This window comes from Exserohilum turcica, assembly GCF_000359705.1.
Source record: "Exserohilum turcica Et28A unplaced genomic scaffold SETTUscaffold_22, whole genome shotgun sequence".
Taxonomy (NCBI): domain Eukaryota; kingdom Fungi; phylum Ascomycota; class Dothideomycetes; order Pleosporales; family Pleosporaceae; genus Exserohilum; species Exserohilum turcicum.
In genome coordinates, this window is record NW_007360048.1 from 252,191 (window position 1) to 268,725 (window position 16,535).

The window sequence follows — 16,535 nt, forward strand, 5'->3', positions numbered from 1 at the left end:
ACTCTCTGACGATCCTTTGCTTGATTGAAGGCTGTTCTAAGCTTGTCCGTACGCGATACGACCGCTCTGGCCAGTTTCTTGCCTAAAAGGCTGGCCATCTCGTACGCGTAGTAGATTTTCTCCATATCTGCTACTTCTCATTGACGGGGGGCAAATCCTCGCGAGTCTAGGTCAAGAATGTATCGTACGATAGTTTGCTCTTCAGATTTAGTTAGCTTCTGGCAATTTGGCTGCGTCGTAGGTCGAAAGGTGATTCCTTGAAGCCGCCGAGAGATCTGCTGATGATGGACGTTATAGGCTGCTGCAGCGCGTCGAATGCTCTTAAACTGGCCTGTACGATAGGCCTGAACTGCTAGAGTAAGCCTACCCTCTTGCTGAGTAAATATCACGTTCTGTTGTTGAGGCATTGTCTTTCGTACGTGAAGTTCGCGATGCCAAGAAAAAGTGGCACTCTCGGTGGGGTGGCACTCTCGGTGGTGGAATACGTTAACAGAAAATATGAAAATTGAGATAAAAAACGATAATCGTAAACGCCAGAACGCCTCCAGTCCACCACGCTAGATGCCAGATCCTGTGTGCTTTTTCTTCCAAGCATATAGCTCAAAGAAGAGGGATATCCCGTGCTCTGTCTAATAGTTGCAAAAACGCCTAGCAATGCTATAATTCCTTGACCTCATGACTCGTGATGGTCGTGTTTACCCAAGGTCCCTGAACTCCGTTCGCTCGCTATGCCAGATGAAAAGACGAAAAAAGTAAACCAAAACAAAAGAGCTTGACGATAGGGAAAAGGAAAAAGTGGCTACTACAACGTTGTGGAAACGTGAATGATAGTAGTAGCAGTGGTAGTACAGGCGGTGCAATGTAGTGATACACGGCTAAAGCCAGAGAAAGATTTGTTGAAATGAACAAGAAAAAGGATGTTGAATGTGGAGAGTTTAGTCCGTTCCGGTTAGATCCAGAGAAAGAGCAATATCGTGCTCGTCGTTGGGCTCATCGCATCCAGTGGATGGGTTGATCGATAAGCATGAGAGAGGAGAAAGAGAAATGCGAGAGACGTGACATGGCATGGATTGCCATGATGAAGCATGCTGAAGGGATGCTGATGCCATCCTAGAGGATAACAGGGGAGTAGCGGGAGGGCCCGCTCAGCTTAGTTATAGCCGCCGCGACCCAAGTTGGCGGCCTCTTCCTGGGTGTTTGGTGGTGACATTGTGGATATTTGCTGACGGTCTAGTATTTTGAACTGGTTGCTGTTTGAGATATCGAGGCTTATGTGGACGTGGTTGTTGGTGTGGAGGTTGACGTAGATGACGATTTTCTTAGTTGTATCCACCACGGCCCATCAAGTGGTATCCGGAGTGTCTTATTGGAGTGTATTGGAATGAAACAATGCTGATCAGAGTGGCTGCAGTAAGTTGTCGAGGTGACTGTGTGTGTGGGTGGGGTGAAACAAGGTACACTAGAGTATGACTGCGGAAAGGCGTAAAGAGACGGATGAATGAATGGAGTTGAAACAAGAGAGGGAGCGAGGATGAGACTCCTTAAATGAAACTGAGAGGCCGACCGAGAACAACACTAGAAGTGTGGGAAAATAGAATAGGATACTCGGGAAATAAAGGATACGCGGCGCTCGGGTATCGTGACTGACTGCGCAATGCTGCTCTTCGCCCACTGTTCAGCCAGGCATCCAAACCGTCGTTTCTACGCACAGGCCGTTGTATTTTATTCCCTTTTGCCCTTACCACCACCAACCGCAGCCATGGGAGGGGTGGCGGTCGGGGGACCCTGGCGCAAGCCACGATCCAAGTCATCAGTAGCCGTTAGTCGCCGGCGAGATTGCGCAGCAGTAGCAGTAGCAGCAGCAGCACGCCATGGTATCCGCTTGGGTAGACTAGAAATAAGTGCCAGGGTGTGTGCGTGGGCAGCGTGGCAGTGAGAGACGAGGGGCGCGCCCCGCGGGTGAGAGCCGCAAAAGCCAGGGGGCATGGATGCACGAGCTCTGGACATGGGTCATGGGCGGCTGATGGGGAGCTGGCCTGCTGATGGCATGGAAGCGTGCAGAAAAGCGTGGCACCCGGGGCGCGATTGGTGAAGACGGGCAAAATGCGATTGCAAAGCAGAGATAGAGAGGGTGTGTGGAAGGGTGGAAGTGTGGAAGGGGGGGCAGACACGTGAATGCAGTCATCTGCAGATAGGCAGGAAGGTGCGAACTGGGCTTTCCTTCCCTTGCCTTGCCTTCCCACTCCCCCGTCGCCTCTGCTTACCTCGACCACCACCACCACCACCATCATCACCACCATGATGACAAGACTGCAGCCAGAATCTTCCCACCCCACGCTCTCCGCTTGGAACTCGTGGGCGCTCGCCAAATCCGGCTATCGTCGACGACCGCGCTTCGTGCTGCCATTGGACAGGCGAGGAAACGCACGATACAGTCATACAGCACCATTGCCGGCTGTTCGCTGCCCTCCCACCCTGTCTGCCGCGTACCTGCGCTGTGCATCTTACTCCATCATAGCAGTCCTCATTTGGCAGTTCTGGCAGCCCGTCTCTTGCAACATGCCGCTTCCGAAAAGGCGGCGCCCAGCACGCCCAGTACGCCCGCATTAGACCCATGTCCCGCCGGCTCAAGACGTCAATTTTTGCGGTTACTCATCCCCACGTTGCCGCGTTAAGCTGGCTTCCCTGGGGCCGCTTTCCGTGGACGAGGCCAATGCCGTGCCGGCACACATAACGCTCTGCCGAGTGCAAACTACGTCTGGGCACTGGGCGACGTTGCATCGTGCCGGTTTGCGACTTGGAGGCAGCCTCAGTGGGGGAGCTGGAAAGCCCCAGCCAGCGAATAGAGTCGCAGTGCTGGCCAAGAGGTTGTCTCTTTTGAGCCCATCCGAGGATACAGCGCATAGCGGAGCGCTTGTGCTTGAGCCCTACCCGCATACCCACCGGCCTGCTTGTGTCGAGTACGCTGCCATACTAGGCCATTGGTGCCTAGGCAATAGGAACGGTAGCATTCGACATGCAGCATTCGGCGACGTATGCAGCCCAACTATGACGAACTCTGTGCACCCCGGTGTCTTCAGCGCACAATGTCCAGCTGTACTGCGCTCTAAACCGGATCGTTGCGACACTTGGGCTCTTTTTTGCCCCGATCGGGCATAGCTGCCGCCGCTGGACACCAGCTGGGCCGGAGACGTCTCCACAATGGTATTTTAGGATGCAGGAACAGCACTCGCCTGATGCAATCCCTCTGCTGAAAATGAGGGCTGTACGCACAGTAGGCCCGTGAAGAAATTGCTCGCCGACGAGAAATTGTTCGCCGACTACAACTGTGACTGGCCTAAGCCAGAGAAAATGCTCCCTGGTCTTTCTGCAACTAATCAACAAACAGATCCATGCTATTCTCAAAGTCATACAGATACTCAACAGGGCTGACCGAAATCTGCACAGCAATAAACGTCCCGAGGCTTGGCCCCGAGAAGTGTCCAATACATCTTGCATGCTCCCTCGCTCTTTCGGCTTCTCGGTCCAGGCAACTCGGCATTGGGAAATATGCCTTGTTGGTAGGACAAACGAACAGCCACGAGCGAGCCTGTGTCGCAGCATCCCGACAGGTTGGGAAGAAATCTCACCAAAAACATGGCAGTAAGAACCCCTGGGGCTATGTATGGACCCCCGATTACCACTGGTACCAGCCCATTGGGAACAGGCAATGAACGGGTGTGTTAAATGCATATGCAGGGTACACGACCATAGGGCTAGCCCGCAGATAGATACAGTACATTTAGGCTGTCGCTATCGATTGGCAACAAGAGCCGTAGGCGTATGCCTTGGAACAGATATCGGAACAGTGGAGCACGCTTCCAGCAATAGCTTTGTCGGTGCACCCACACAAGTCCTTTCTATGCCCTCAATAGGACCATATTTCCGCTTCCACGGTTCTTCTGCTACGCGCCCATCTCGCAACATGAAGACTTTGCTTGAACGGGCCCCCCGCGAGCCCATCTGCACGTCTATATCTCTAGTTGCTCACATAAACAGTCCCCAAAAATAGGACGGCCCCTCCCTCCCCACGCCAATCTTCGATGCCTCAAAACAAGCGCGACAAGCGCTTGTAGGGCTGACGGCACTGCTGACATGACGGCGCATTCGCTCAATCTAGCAACTCCGCATTGCTTTTCACCGCGACAACCCTCATTGGTTCGCAGAGAACGGTACTGGTGCGGGAGTGTATTTTGGGATACAGATTTCAGCCACAAGCCTTGCCGTTTTTGGGGCTATTTGGGTCCTTTGGGGAAATGCTGCGTTTGGGGTTATTTTGGGGCCCTTCTAGGCTACCACTTACGGTCGTCTCACAGGGTAGCCTGGGACTAGCAATTGCCGGAAAAGCTGGTGAGACGAAGAAAAGAGCAGTCCCGAAAACCGATCACTAATAGCGCAAGTATTTGGACGGAAGTAAAATCCGTCGTGTGTGCCTGGTAAGTAGTACCTCGATCACGTTACACCTTGGCCATAGTTTAGACTCCAAACATGCTGGTGTAGCTGCGACGCAACGGACCACCACAGCCTCGCCTACCATACTCTCTTTGCTACGTTACATCAATACCAGCCTAGTCGCAGAACACATGTTCGTTCCGGACCCAAGATAAGACGCTCGCTTCTGCCCTGCCTCCCGGCCCGTCGTACAAGCTATGCTTCGCCTTTCTGCTTTCCAGAGCCTTGGGACACGCCGCTCCGCCACGAGGCTAGACGCGACCAACGATTGACTTCAGGGAATGTATGACTGCAGATGTGAAGAAAAAACAATCATCGGAAAATTACGTACGACAATGACACTGTGTTAGATTCCCATCCTTTCGGTGGGGGTTGGTGAGTCATTGGCGAACGGTGAACCACAGACATGCAAGGCGCAATGCGCGAAGCACAACTTGCATGCATGCGCAAACGGAGTCATGGTTGTAAGACAGACTTGTCACGTCACATCGTTTTGCCTTTGTAGCTTCTTGCATCCGTGTTGTTCGCATTCGAGAATCGTATTCTTAAGTCCGCGGTCCCCGGCCGGGTAAGACGACTGATTGATCAGCAATGACGATCGCCGCAACCATTCTTGAGAACCACCACCTGCGACGAGTTGCTTCTGGTCTGTTCCTCAACAATCTGATCGCGTCAAGGGCTAGGGATTTGAGAGGCGAGTGTGGTTGTGTGGCAAGGTTTATCGAAGACTCTGTATTGTAGCCTGCGTGCTGAATTAGAGTAGATGTGAACTGTTTGGTGTGTAGTATGAAAAGTTTCTCATGGCATCTTGCTAGTTCGTAATTCGTATACATGCTGCAGCCCTTGCTGCTACAATTACGCACTGTAGGAGCTGATAAAGTACTGCGAACAAATAAGCATTGTGCTTCAAAGCCAGTGCGGTACAAACTTGCCGTCAAGACCGACTCGTCCTCACCATTATCATTCGGCAGGTAAACATACAGAATCAATGCATGCTCATGGCAGAAACCTACACGGCATGAGCAACGTACAAACGAAGACTGAAAAACGACGGTGTCACACTCACATGCAATGACACGACCACCCAGCCTACCCACACTCATCACCTTGCCCCAGTCTCGGCCATCGATGCGCACAACCGCCCATCCTTCATCGCTCCGCCCATCAGCACTCCCCAGCTGCTTCATGCGCGTACTGGGATGCTCTGCGATGCCATCCTCCCCGCCCGCCACATGTCCCGGGTCCAACTCCGGGTTATTGAGGTCGGTCCAGACAGACGAAATGCTCATGGCATCGGACCTGATGCTTAGTTTCAAACAGCCATGCATATTCGCTGCAATCTCCAAGCGGGTTCTTGCGCTGGACGTTGTAGTCGTGCTGCTGTTGACCTTCGTGTCTGCAAGTGCTAGCTTTGTAAATCTATCGCTTATGCTTTTCAGCTGCATCAACGGAGGCAGGATAATGTGCACGTCTGGCTCTCTGCATGCTGGCTCGTGCAGATGCGCGACGGTGTCGGGGGCAAGGACACGCACGGGTATCTCCTGTGTGACGATTGTCTCGCGGTTCCCTGTGCCAAAGTCGCTGTCGAATGGGGCGTCGAAGCCATCTTGATTGTTTCCAGCTGCGGCGGGGAAGGCACTGTATGTGTTGGAGGACGTGGTGGTGACAATGGTCAGAGCCAGCATGGGTACATTGTCCTTTTTAGTCAGCCGGATGTGTGCTGATGTTGCGTTCAAGGCGGATTTCAGGGCCCGGTTGAGGGATGTCAGAGGGACTTCGAGGTTGATGACATTGTTGGCGGCGGATTGGACGCTGATGGTTTCGAAGATGGAGTCCTACGCTGCGGGTTAGACGCTGGCTTCTTGTCAGACTTGCTGGGCTTACAATGGAAAGGACACTGGATCTGGTTAGAATGCAATAGAATTAATGAGACGGTGAGAGCAGGAACTCACGCCCATACTTGGGTGCCTTGTTCAGGTATGATGGTAAAGCATACCTGCTCCTCGCTGAGCTTCACCCATGCAAGCGGACCGAGCGAATTGAGCGATGCCGTAAGCTCTGCGACATTGTTAGTGCTAAGCGATTCAACCCACAAATAGTGTATCAGTACTCGTAAAGGTCGTAATGTTCTGTATTGATGCCTTGAATCGCATCCTGGCCACCTGTTGGACGCGAGGTGTCGCGACGCGTCGGAAAATGTGGAGGCGACGTGCGCGTCATCGGTGCCCCGCATGGCCTGGAATAGCTCCACCTTGCCTTCATTGCCACACTACTCGCATTTGACATCAGGAATGAATTGATTATTCCAGGCTTCGCACTCTGTACTCGATGACCAGCCCGGGTGCATATGGTAATTACATATTTACAACCACGACTCGCTTACATCTATTCAGGCCGAACCTTCACCAGCACACGTTTGCTTGCTACATATTACACAAGACAGTCGAGCCCTTCCCGCATATAAAAGCGATATCATCTCTATATTCCCATACCTCCTCTACACAAACTGCCTCTGCACTGAGATGGTGGTGTTGGAGATTGTCGTCCGAGAGTATATCTAATGAATCCTTAGCTAGCGTTGGAAGCGTCATGTCATGTGCATACTAACTTGCCCACTAGTTCCCTGGATCTCATAGCGACCAGCTCCTGAAATCGGAACATTTACTCCACTCCTAGTTGTTGCTGCCACGGATGTGAAAGACAAAGTTCCAAAGTTTGGCGGAGTTACCAATTCTCCAGGAATGACTTGATAGGCCTGGACAAACCAATCTGCTGTTAGGGCAGTTAAAAGCCCTGGATCAACACCAGCTGGAGCTGCCAGTGTCTGCGTCGTCTTCCGGTTTTGAGTCTTGTTCTCAATCGTCACTGTGCTTCCTGTCTCATTAACACTGATAGTGACGCCGATCGAATTCCCGTTGGCGAATGGAACAGCCGAAGTTGTATCTGTTACTGGACTTGGAAAGTATGCAGCGAAACTCTGCAGGGTGCTGTTGTACACGATGCCACCGCCGAGAACGTAGTCTTGCTGGAGACTATCACCAATGCCGATCCATATGGATAGCCGATTAGTGCCGGAAAGGTTGGGAACAGTAAATGTGCCAGCTACTGTTTGGAATGAATCGCCTTCAGGAGCTTTGAGCACCGCTCCTCCCCGATTGAGATCAAAGGCAGCAGAGACGGTTGACACCCAGCATGCGGAAGTGAGAAGAGAGGCGAATCTCATGGTCAACATGTGGAAGTAAATGACGCAGAACAATGCAGTGCAACAAAACAATGATGAATGAACCCGGAAGCCGTTGGTCCAGCAGAAATCGTCCTTCTAGTAGGGTATGTAAGAGTACAGGAACTACAACTGGCAGCACCACATGGATTATATTACTACCAGGAAGCGTACCCGGTTAAGGAAGATTACCTTGTGCTAAAATGCTTGCACTTCTTCAACAGTCTGATATTCAACCGGCCGTAGTCCCATGGCAACATCGTCAGTGCGCGTTCGCAAGTTTGGCATCTTTGCCTATCCCGACTGGGCGCGTCGCACTCATCCAATCATGAAACCCACATGCTGCGCCGTACATGTATGAACTCAGAACTAGAGATATACGCTCATGACACCCAGGGTAGATAATATTCGAGAAATTATGAGACGCAGGTACCCCACCGCTTGGCGCGGGGGTAAAGTAGTGTAGATTAAGGCTTGTCCAACCTTGTCTTAACATCCACTGGCATTAACATAGCCGAATTTAGAGCCAGCCAGTCATATATTATCCCTTGGGCAAAGCAATGTGGTACAGGTGGGGCGTCACACTCCCTTTCACCCGTCTGCACAACTGCCGATGGACAGTCAAGACATGTGTTATTGGAGGAATATCAACTAAGAAAGGCAGTGGGATTTTGAGGTACCAGAAAGAGCTAGGAACGTTACAAGATCAGCACACTGAGATTGCGGTGCCCCATGGGTCACTGTAGGTACATTGTGCCAAGCAGATATTTTGAGAATGCAGACTTGACTACCTATCAGAAGCTCATCAGGGGAACAAACGCCGAGTCTAATAGATGAAAATGGCAATTTTGTTGCTCTCGGACCGTAACGGTGATTGCAAAATGCTGTTGCTGGTTGAATCTACTTGGGCGCCGCGCCACCGTCATAGCCACCTTGATGTGGAAGACGAAGCGCCGTATCCGTCCCGCGGCGACCTTGATAAGTGCTACCTATCTAATAACACGTGCTATATTTGCAGCATAGTACATACATTTGCCATTGCCATCCTTGTTCCTCATAGTGTGATAAGCAAGTCCAGTACGACGGTTTAAGACCCGAGGTGCATACAACGAGCATCTCTTCTTTCCAGCCTCCACAACTTGAGTACCCATCATTATCGGACAATATGAAGACATTTCTTACTGCACTTGCATTTGCTGCCCCAGGAACAGCGTTGTTGCGCTTCCCATGCGCTCAACTGGTCATCGACAGGCTAGATCCGCTGGTGACGCCTGGTCAAGCACCCTCTCCGCATCTTCACCAAATTCTTGGAGGAGTAAGCACTTCTATTTTTTGTTAGAATAGTAGCTAAGCGGGTACAGGACTCTTTCAATATCACCATGGACCCAGCAAAGGACATGCCTGGGGAATCAACCTGCACTTCTTGCCAATTCAGCGAAGACTTTTCCGTGCGTGAGCTATAGAACACTTCTGCAGCAAGTTCTCAACTAATCAAATTCCAGAACTACTGGACCGCCGTTCTGTACGACAGTTTATATGGCGCGGGCTAAGGAAAAGAAAAACCACTGACGCTCCACCAGCTACTTCAAAGCCCGAAACGGCACATACAAGCGCGTACCGCAGATCCCCAACTCGGGTTTCGACGGGGTCAACGGGGGAATGACGGTGTATTACATGCAAGATGGCCTCTACAACTTCCAGCAAACATCCAAAGTGCAAGCTTTCCAGCCGGCAAGTTCTTTTTGCTTTTATTTGACACGTGGACTGGTGTTGCGTGGAATGTTGACGACTAACGGTGCTACTGCAGGGCTTCCGCATGTTCATCGGCGACGTGAATGCGCGTACGAGAGAGGAAGCAGAGCGCTTCCGACAACTCACATTTACCTGTCTGGACGACATCAACACGCGAGATCCACAGACCCTCGATTTCCCCGACAAACCGTGTAAGACTGGTATTATGACTGCTGTTCGCTTCCCCACGTAAGAGTCCTCCCCACCGCTTTTTTCTTTATACCTTTCTTTCTTTCTCCCCATGTTTGTTTCTTCGCTGTCTTACATAAAGGCCTACTCACCATGATTGCACGATAGATGCTGGGACGGCGTCCACCTCGACTCGCCAGACCACATGGCACACATGGCATACCCTGAACACGGCACCTTTGAGACGGGCGGTCCCTGTCCTGCGAGCCACCCCGTGCGAATGAGCCAGCTCTTCTACGAAGTCGTCTGGGATACAAGTAAATTCAACAATTTGGCTGAGTGGCCCGAAGACGGGACTCAGCCGTTTGTGTGGAGCTTTGGAGATGCGTAAGTTGTTTCCTTATTCGCAAAGACGCTACAATTGGCTTCGTGTACCCACCGGTGCGTGGCGCAGCGTGCTAATGCATCAATGGGGATATGCAGGACGGGCTATGCTAACCACGGCGATTACATCTTCGGCTGGAAGGGCGACGCTCTGCAGCGTGCGCTTGACTCACCTTGCTATGTAAACTGTCCCACGCTCAAGACGCAAGATGCAACTGCCATGAACAAATGCACGGTACCGCGCGTGGTGAACGAAGACATCGATGGCTGGGTTACCGAGCTTCCCGGCGGCTACCAAGCGCAATACATCAAGAAGCGTTGGGCAGACTAGGTAGCCGTGCTCTGGACTTGATACTCACTGGTCTGCACAAAGGTCAAGGCGTGGCAACGAGTCGGTGCAATAAAGGAGAAGGAAAGCGTTCTTTTTCACGCTTCAGGGCTCTTAATATCTTTGCTGGCTATGGGAAGGAAGACGATCGACTAAACTAGTACTATAAGGTATTCGTGGGAATAATGTGACTCTAAAATGTTGGGAGGGCAATGGCCCAATAGAAAATATCTTGCGTGTCGGTATGTCTCGCTGCTAACAAAGGAAATCTTGGAACGCAGTCTCATGTGCTATTGCGGTTCGCGTGGGGAGCAAATTAATGTCTCCTGTGTGTACGATCTCATGCGATTTGGCCGGCGTGTATTGGTCTTGCGGACTAACTGCTCTGCCATCTTGGATGCGCACACAGTTTGGCTGTGTTTCGGAAGTAGAATATGTGCATACCTCAATATGAGCCTAGATCAGACTCTTTGACTGTACACATACTTCGAGTCGTCTTCCAAGAAGATGGTGGGAAATCGCCTATGCTGTCTCTCCTCCTCGTCGTTCTCCGAAACAACATGAATCTCCTCCCTCTGGTCGACCTCGTGCCAAACTCCAAAACTTCTAGAGATATCATCCAGCTCTGTTGCGCTGATCACCGTCTCCCCTGTGTTCTCCTTTGTGTTCCCAAAATCATGCAAAGAGTTGTGCGAGTAGTATGTGAACCCGCTAAACTGCGACCAATCACTTGTTCGGCGTGTGTCGTGCGTAAACGTAGTCGAACCCGAGAAGCGCGAAAGCGGAAACGGTTTGGTAAGTTTGCGTTTCGATCGGGTTGATGGGGATTCGATGTCGAAGTCGAGGTTTGATTCATCGTCGTGGAAGCGCGTAATACCACTTTCGTCGTAGCCTGCTGGGAAATAGGCAGTGTTTGGGCGATACATAATGGTTTGAGTGGAGTAGCGTTTATTCGGTCGAGATTGAGATTTGTCGTTATTGGCAGTCGGGTCAATACTGAAGATGGAATCGACATCGCCGTGGGAAACATGAACAGCGCTGCCGGCTACGGGGCCCGATATTTTAGGAACCGCGCGGGGAGCCTCGGAGGCACTTGGTGTCTGAAAGGCTCTGCGAAGCGGTAGCAATGCTCCAAGATTTACTGCTATCATGGCTATAAGTAGTTCAATAGCGCCCCAGGTCATAAGTGACAAGTCGTATTTGCCACGATCTCCTATCTGAGCCCAGGAAGTGGCAACCATTCGGCTTCGGACAATGGAGATTGCACATGAACTGCAAAAATGTTAATAATATCAGCGATATTGCGTAAGGTGTACATACAAAAGTGCCATTGCAGCTATTACCACAAGGTACAGTTTGACGCCAATTTTGAATGAATAGCTGATGGCAGCAGAGAACGCGAGCAACGATATTAAATGACTAGTAATGGCATTGATTGCTGCAGCACAGGTTAGTATACGTTTACCGGTGTCGGAGCGAGTACTACTTACAATGATTCGCCATGGCCCAGTGCTGCGATTCGCTTGACGACATGCATCTAGCATCCTCGCCGTACGCCAGATCCCAAGCTGCCACCAGAGGGATACAGTAAACGAGAATCGAGATGAACCATTCAAGCGTGTGCCAAAAAACGAGGACTATTTACGTCAGTTCACCTCCTGCCAATTCTCTTGCTTGCTGCATGGGCTTACAGATGAGCCCAATGATTAAGACTCCGCGAATGACGTGTGCATAAGGGTGGGATCTGAAGTTGGAGGCTGGTAAGAGCTTGAAAGCAGCCGACAACTTGACCAGTCCAAGCCCAAAGATGTGGACAGACTGCAATGCCCATATCCATGGACCCATCTGCGTACTCTTACTGGCCGACGTGGCGTTTCCACCCTTCAGTCCGAGACCCAGCTCTACTACTCCAGTAAATGTAATAAATACACCGACTACACATAGCTGCCATCACTGTTAGCTAATAGTTTCTGTGGTTTGGTAATCAAGGCAACATACGGCAGCCAGAGACATGAGTGCATCATCAAAGTCAAATGCGTGAAACAGCCTCGCTCGTGTATACACCCTAAGTGAGTAGACCAAGAGCGCGATCAATACCAGTGTGACTACCACGGCAAGATGGAGAGGACCATGGTCATTGGCGAGTGAAGCATGAGGCAGTGCCGAAGGCGAGGCTGCGCCCACAACCCCACTCATGGCTCGATGAGAAGGTAGTGGTGTACTGATGTTCCGTAAAGTCTAGGTAGCTTTGACAGAGAGGCCGAAGAAGAAGGAGAATCACGAGCAGAATAATCGAAGAGAAGAAAAGGGTGTGTGGAGTTGGAATGACAGGACAGGGTAACAAGAAGAGGGTATCACGAAAGGCGCACTGAGCCCGGCGTTTTGGCGTTAAGCCGCAAGTATGACAGCAGATGCATGGTTCACAGCTCCTCGCCGAAGTCGCTATGAGGCCAAGGAGTACACTTAGCAGAGGTGCTGAGTGGAGCCAATTGCCCGGTTGCCGGGTGCCTGCAAGGTACGCGAGTGGGGGAGCTGTGTGTGGTACCTTTGGCGCCCGGGATCCCTCCCTCGTCTACAGTTAGTTAGCGTTCCATGGAACAGCTTTGAGGATAGCTGATGGTGACGGATGCCTGTATGCGATTGGAGCGTAACCCAATGCCGTGAAGGATTTTAGCAGTTATGTGCTTTTCTGCAGGGTTGCTCACGGTTCGAGGGGTACGTCCACGAAAGCGTCCTCCAGGCCGAGCCCAGCATGTTGCTTTTTTGAACCTGACTACTGCACGTCCGCTCCTTCACTTCCACTCCCGCTGCAGTACCAAATTCTTCAGTCGGATGGGTGTAATCCCGACGCATAGCCACGCTGTCGGAAGACTGCATCTTGTTCGCGCAAACGTCGACGCATTCCCTTTACATGTCGCTATTCCTATGTCATGTTGACACAAACGGCGGCTTCGGGCTATTTCCAGAATGACGGTGTGGCATATCGTCAAAAAGGCCGATCCACGATCGAAAAAAAGAACAGATGGATTCGTGTATCGCGAGTGCAGGTGGGGGGCGGCTCATTTGCCCCTTGAAAGGGTTGATCGAGCGAACTTTTGCTTTTTTCGTAATGGTTAGATTGATGCGCGGGTATCACGAGGGACCAAGAAGTCGACGATATGCAAGGTACAGGAGGCATGAGTGAGCAGTCCTTAGAGAAAGCTGCTCTGCCGTGGGATGTGGTGTTTCTGCCGTACTCAGGTATGGGGCTATGCAGATTCTGACAGGTGGATGTGATAGAAGTGGCGTCGCCTAGGCGCATCGTGCAGTCACAGATGATCGGACTAGAGCGTGGTGGAGAAACAGGATCCGGAAAAAGCAACAGGACGGTGGCAGCTGGTGAGGCCATAGATAGATAGCCTCGTCATTGAAGGTGGCAGTGGGGAAGTCGATTATCGAGCAGGGTGGCTGGCGCTTAACCCATTCGAGCAAACACGCAAGAATGGCAGCGGCGGGGAACCCTTTGGTGAGACATGCTTGGCACGCTAAGTCGGTTCAACAGTGACCATTTTCGGGCCGTCTGACTTCAACAAAGACGGCACCCTCTTCGACTAGTCGGCCTCGGAACACAGGCAGACCAGTTCCTGGAACCCTCCCTCGACCTTGATCATTTCCCCTTCATGGTTTCACCGTTGCTGCCATTCCCAGGACCAGCCGGTTCATCCAGTCCCTTGAGCAGCCGAGCGCTGTGGCATGGTTATCTATGGACATGGCTGCGTCTGTGGGACTGTGGAGAAACACACTCGTGACACAAGCCATTCAGACATTTCAAGCTATTGAGCACATGAGCTGGGACGCCACGCCTCGCCTCAGCCGCCTCAAGGTCCCACCCAGGCAGAAACTATTGACTTGGTTTGGACAATTCGAGCCGAGCCTTTATTTCTTTTCATGCAGGTTCGTTAGCCTCATTCTTTGAGACAAGACTGCTGCTGCCAGGGCCTTTGCAGTTACAGCGGCAGTCGTACACATACGTTGATCCAAACTCTGCAACTCCATGAGGCTGGCTAAACACAAACTTGACAGTTGCCGACCCATATACGGAAGCGGGCTTCGAGACACTTATCAGATACTCTAACAGCTACATTTCCTAGGCACTCTGAGAAGGGTTTGATAGGTAGGTGATGTCATCTGTCGCTTCAAATTGTGTATGTATGAAGCCAGTCCCTGAAATCAAGGCACTGATGTCATCAAGTTAGTCGACGCTACTTGAAGAACCCTTGGCTGGGCAGAGCCAATACAGGTGTGGAATGACGATTGTAGCAGTGGAGTCGAAAGCTGTGGAATAATATAGCAAGAACAAGTTTGTTGTTGTTGGCTTACTCGGATCGGCTGAATTGCTACAATTAACGACCTGAAGAATGGAAGCAAAAGTTGGTTCTCTGATGGGACAATACGGAGAGGGGATGTTAATACCCATGGCTGTAGTCCGAGCAGGACCACTGTTGGTCATGAGTTCAACCTCGCATCACACTGAGTGCAATCCAAATCTCCTTGGCCTGCTCGCTCAGGCAGGCTGAGATTTGAGTCGTTTGGACGCCGCTTTACACCAAACAACCAACGCGTTCTCTCCTTTGCATCAAGTTATCTCCGCAAAACGACTTTAGATTAATGCGCCACGCCCGGTGGGTGTGGGATGGGTTGCTTGCATCTGTCGTACGATCGGTAAGCTCCACGCCAACGCAGATTCCCGTTACTTCAATTTTTAAGTATACGTTCTGCGAAGAGACTGGGCAGTCGATAGAACTGCTAATTCAGGTGTGAATGCTAACTCTGCACACACTTGACAGTTCTGCCACACGTACCTTGAATCATATTGATTTCCGCAGGACGGTAATTTCGCCGTTTGAAATATCGTTTTCAACGTTACGCGCCCGGGCGTAAGCCTCTCTATCTTTCACTTCGACCGTACCACCACCAGCTGAACCCTTCTCGACGTCCGCGGGACGGTTTCATAACGTATCTCTGTACCGGTGTATGCTGGCGCGAGGTCCGGCCATGTCGTGGGTATGACATCGATGTCGCTTATCCTGGTCGAGGGGTCGTTTTCTACCTTTGCACCACTATCAGAGACTTGCTGTGAGTCTATTGGCTAGCGGCCTGTGTAAACAGCTTGCTTGCATGGCGCGGTACCAGAACGACGTTGGTCCGACAACTTACCACGACTTCCTAGTGCTAGTTAGCAGAACACTAAAGTTGTCACAGTTTTTACTTATTGTAGACTAGCACAACCAGATGAATGGAGGGCATCGTCACGTGCTCATCCAGTAAATTTCAGCATGCGGAGAATCTCGGCACAACGGCGTTTGGCTGCAGTGGGCCATTCAATTTTACCTGAATGCCCCACCATCATGACCCCTCACCGAAAAACGCATCTTTGAACAAACCATCGAGGCATGTTTTACACCCAATTCTTTCTTCCCAATATATACTATCCAAAACCCTGTTCCTCCATCAAATAACTAAGCAATCACTGGCCTAATGGCCCAATGGCAAGGCGCTTGACTACGATTCCATAATCCGAAATCAAGAGATTCCAGGTTCGACCCCTGGTTAGGTCAAGGACCCAGTCCATTGCTTCCTATCCTTCTTCAGCATCGGTGGTTTAGTGGTAAAATTAGCCGTTGCCATCCCTTTCATCTGGTCTTGGATCAGATGGCGGAGCAACAACTTCGGCTAGCCCCGGGTTCGGTAAGTTTCATTCGCTCAGATCACGGCGATACATCTTCTAACAGTGTTCTAGATTCCCGGCCGATGCATTACCTTCTTTTTTGCTGGTGTGGGGGATAAGTTTAGTAGTGACCCTTTTTGTAGGACGAGGAATAGAGTCAATGTATAACGTATGTGGCAAGCGAGCGCCGCAGGCAAGCGAGCGCCGCACCCCACCAAACCTGCGCACCTCTATAAGCCTGTAGTTCCACCACAATATAGTTGTTTTACTACATATTAACATAATAGATTAAGCAGTACCTAGAGTATCTTTCTTGCACGTACGCGAGTTATGGCCAGTCTCTCTGCACCTACTACAGCGCGCCAAAGCCTGGCGGCTAACACCTGATCGCTCTCCTCTCTGACGCTCTTCATGAGCAATCTGCTGATCAGCCTCGCGCTGAGCGAGTAGATCCTCTCCAGCTCCCTTTGTAAGTACTCCTCGCT

The 16,535-nt window shown here is 51.2% G+C and overlaps 4 protein-coding genes and 1 non-coding gene across 5 annotated transcripts; 2 read left to right on the forward strand and 3 right to left on the reverse strand.

Moving 5' to 3' along the window:
- Positions 1–5,346: 5,346 nt before the first annotated feature.
- SETTUDRAFT_161557 (uncharacterized protein) lies at positions 5,347–6,644 on the reverse strand (the record flags this gene model as incomplete). The annotated part of the gene is made up of 5 exons (XM_008028154.1): positions 5,347–5,373; positions 5,424–5,500; positions 5,558–6,326; positions 6,452–6,549; positions 6,602–6,644. 5 exons carry the CDS (start codon positions 6,642–6,644, stop codon positions 5,347–5,349), a joined length of 1,014 nt encoding a protein of 337 aa, XP_008026345.1.
- Positions 6,645–6,988: 344 nt separating this feature from the next.
- On the reverse strand, positions 6,989–7,714 carry SETTUDRAFT_110510 (uncharacterized protein; the record flags this gene model as incomplete). Its single annotated transcript, XM_008028155.1, has 2 exons — positions 6,989–7,048; positions 7,100–7,714. The coding sequence occupies 2 exons, from the start codon at positions 7,712–7,714 to the stop codon at positions 6,989–6,991; spliced, it is 675 nt and encodes a 224-aa protein (XP_008026346.1).
- Positions 7,715–8,876: 1,162 nt separating this feature from the next.
- Positions 8,877–10,346, forward strand: SETTUDRAFT_161559 (uncharacterized protein; the record flags this gene model as incomplete). Its single annotated transcript, XM_008028156.1, has 7 exons — positions 8,877–9,026; positions 9,073–9,159; positions 9,214–9,233; positions 9,292–9,442; positions 9,519–9,691; positions 9,800–10,018; positions 10,115–10,346. The coding sequence occupies 7 exons, from the start codon at positions 8,877–8,879 to the stop codon at positions 10,344–10,346; spliced, it is 1,032 nt and encodes a 343-aa protein (XP_008026347.1).
- Positions 10,347–10,804: 458 nt separating this feature from the next.
- Positions 10,805–12,539, reverse strand: SETTUDRAFT_161560 (uncharacterized protein; the record flags this gene model as incomplete). The annotated part of the gene is made up of 5 exons (XM_008028157.1): positions 10,805–11,615; positions 11,664–11,781; positions 11,834–11,980; positions 12,035–12,287; positions 12,342–12,539. The coding sequence occupies 5 exons, from the start codon at positions 12,537–12,539 to the stop codon at positions 10,805–10,807; spliced, it is 1,527 nt and encodes a 508-aa protein (XP_008026348.1).
- Positions 12,540–15,854: 3,315 nt separating this feature from the next.
- Positions 15,855–15,940, forward strand: SETTUDRAFT_t141. Its single transcript has one exon. It is a non-coding gene; the product is annotated as a tRNA-Arg (tRNA).
- The last annotated feature ends 595 nt before the right edge of the window (positions 15,941–16,535 follow it).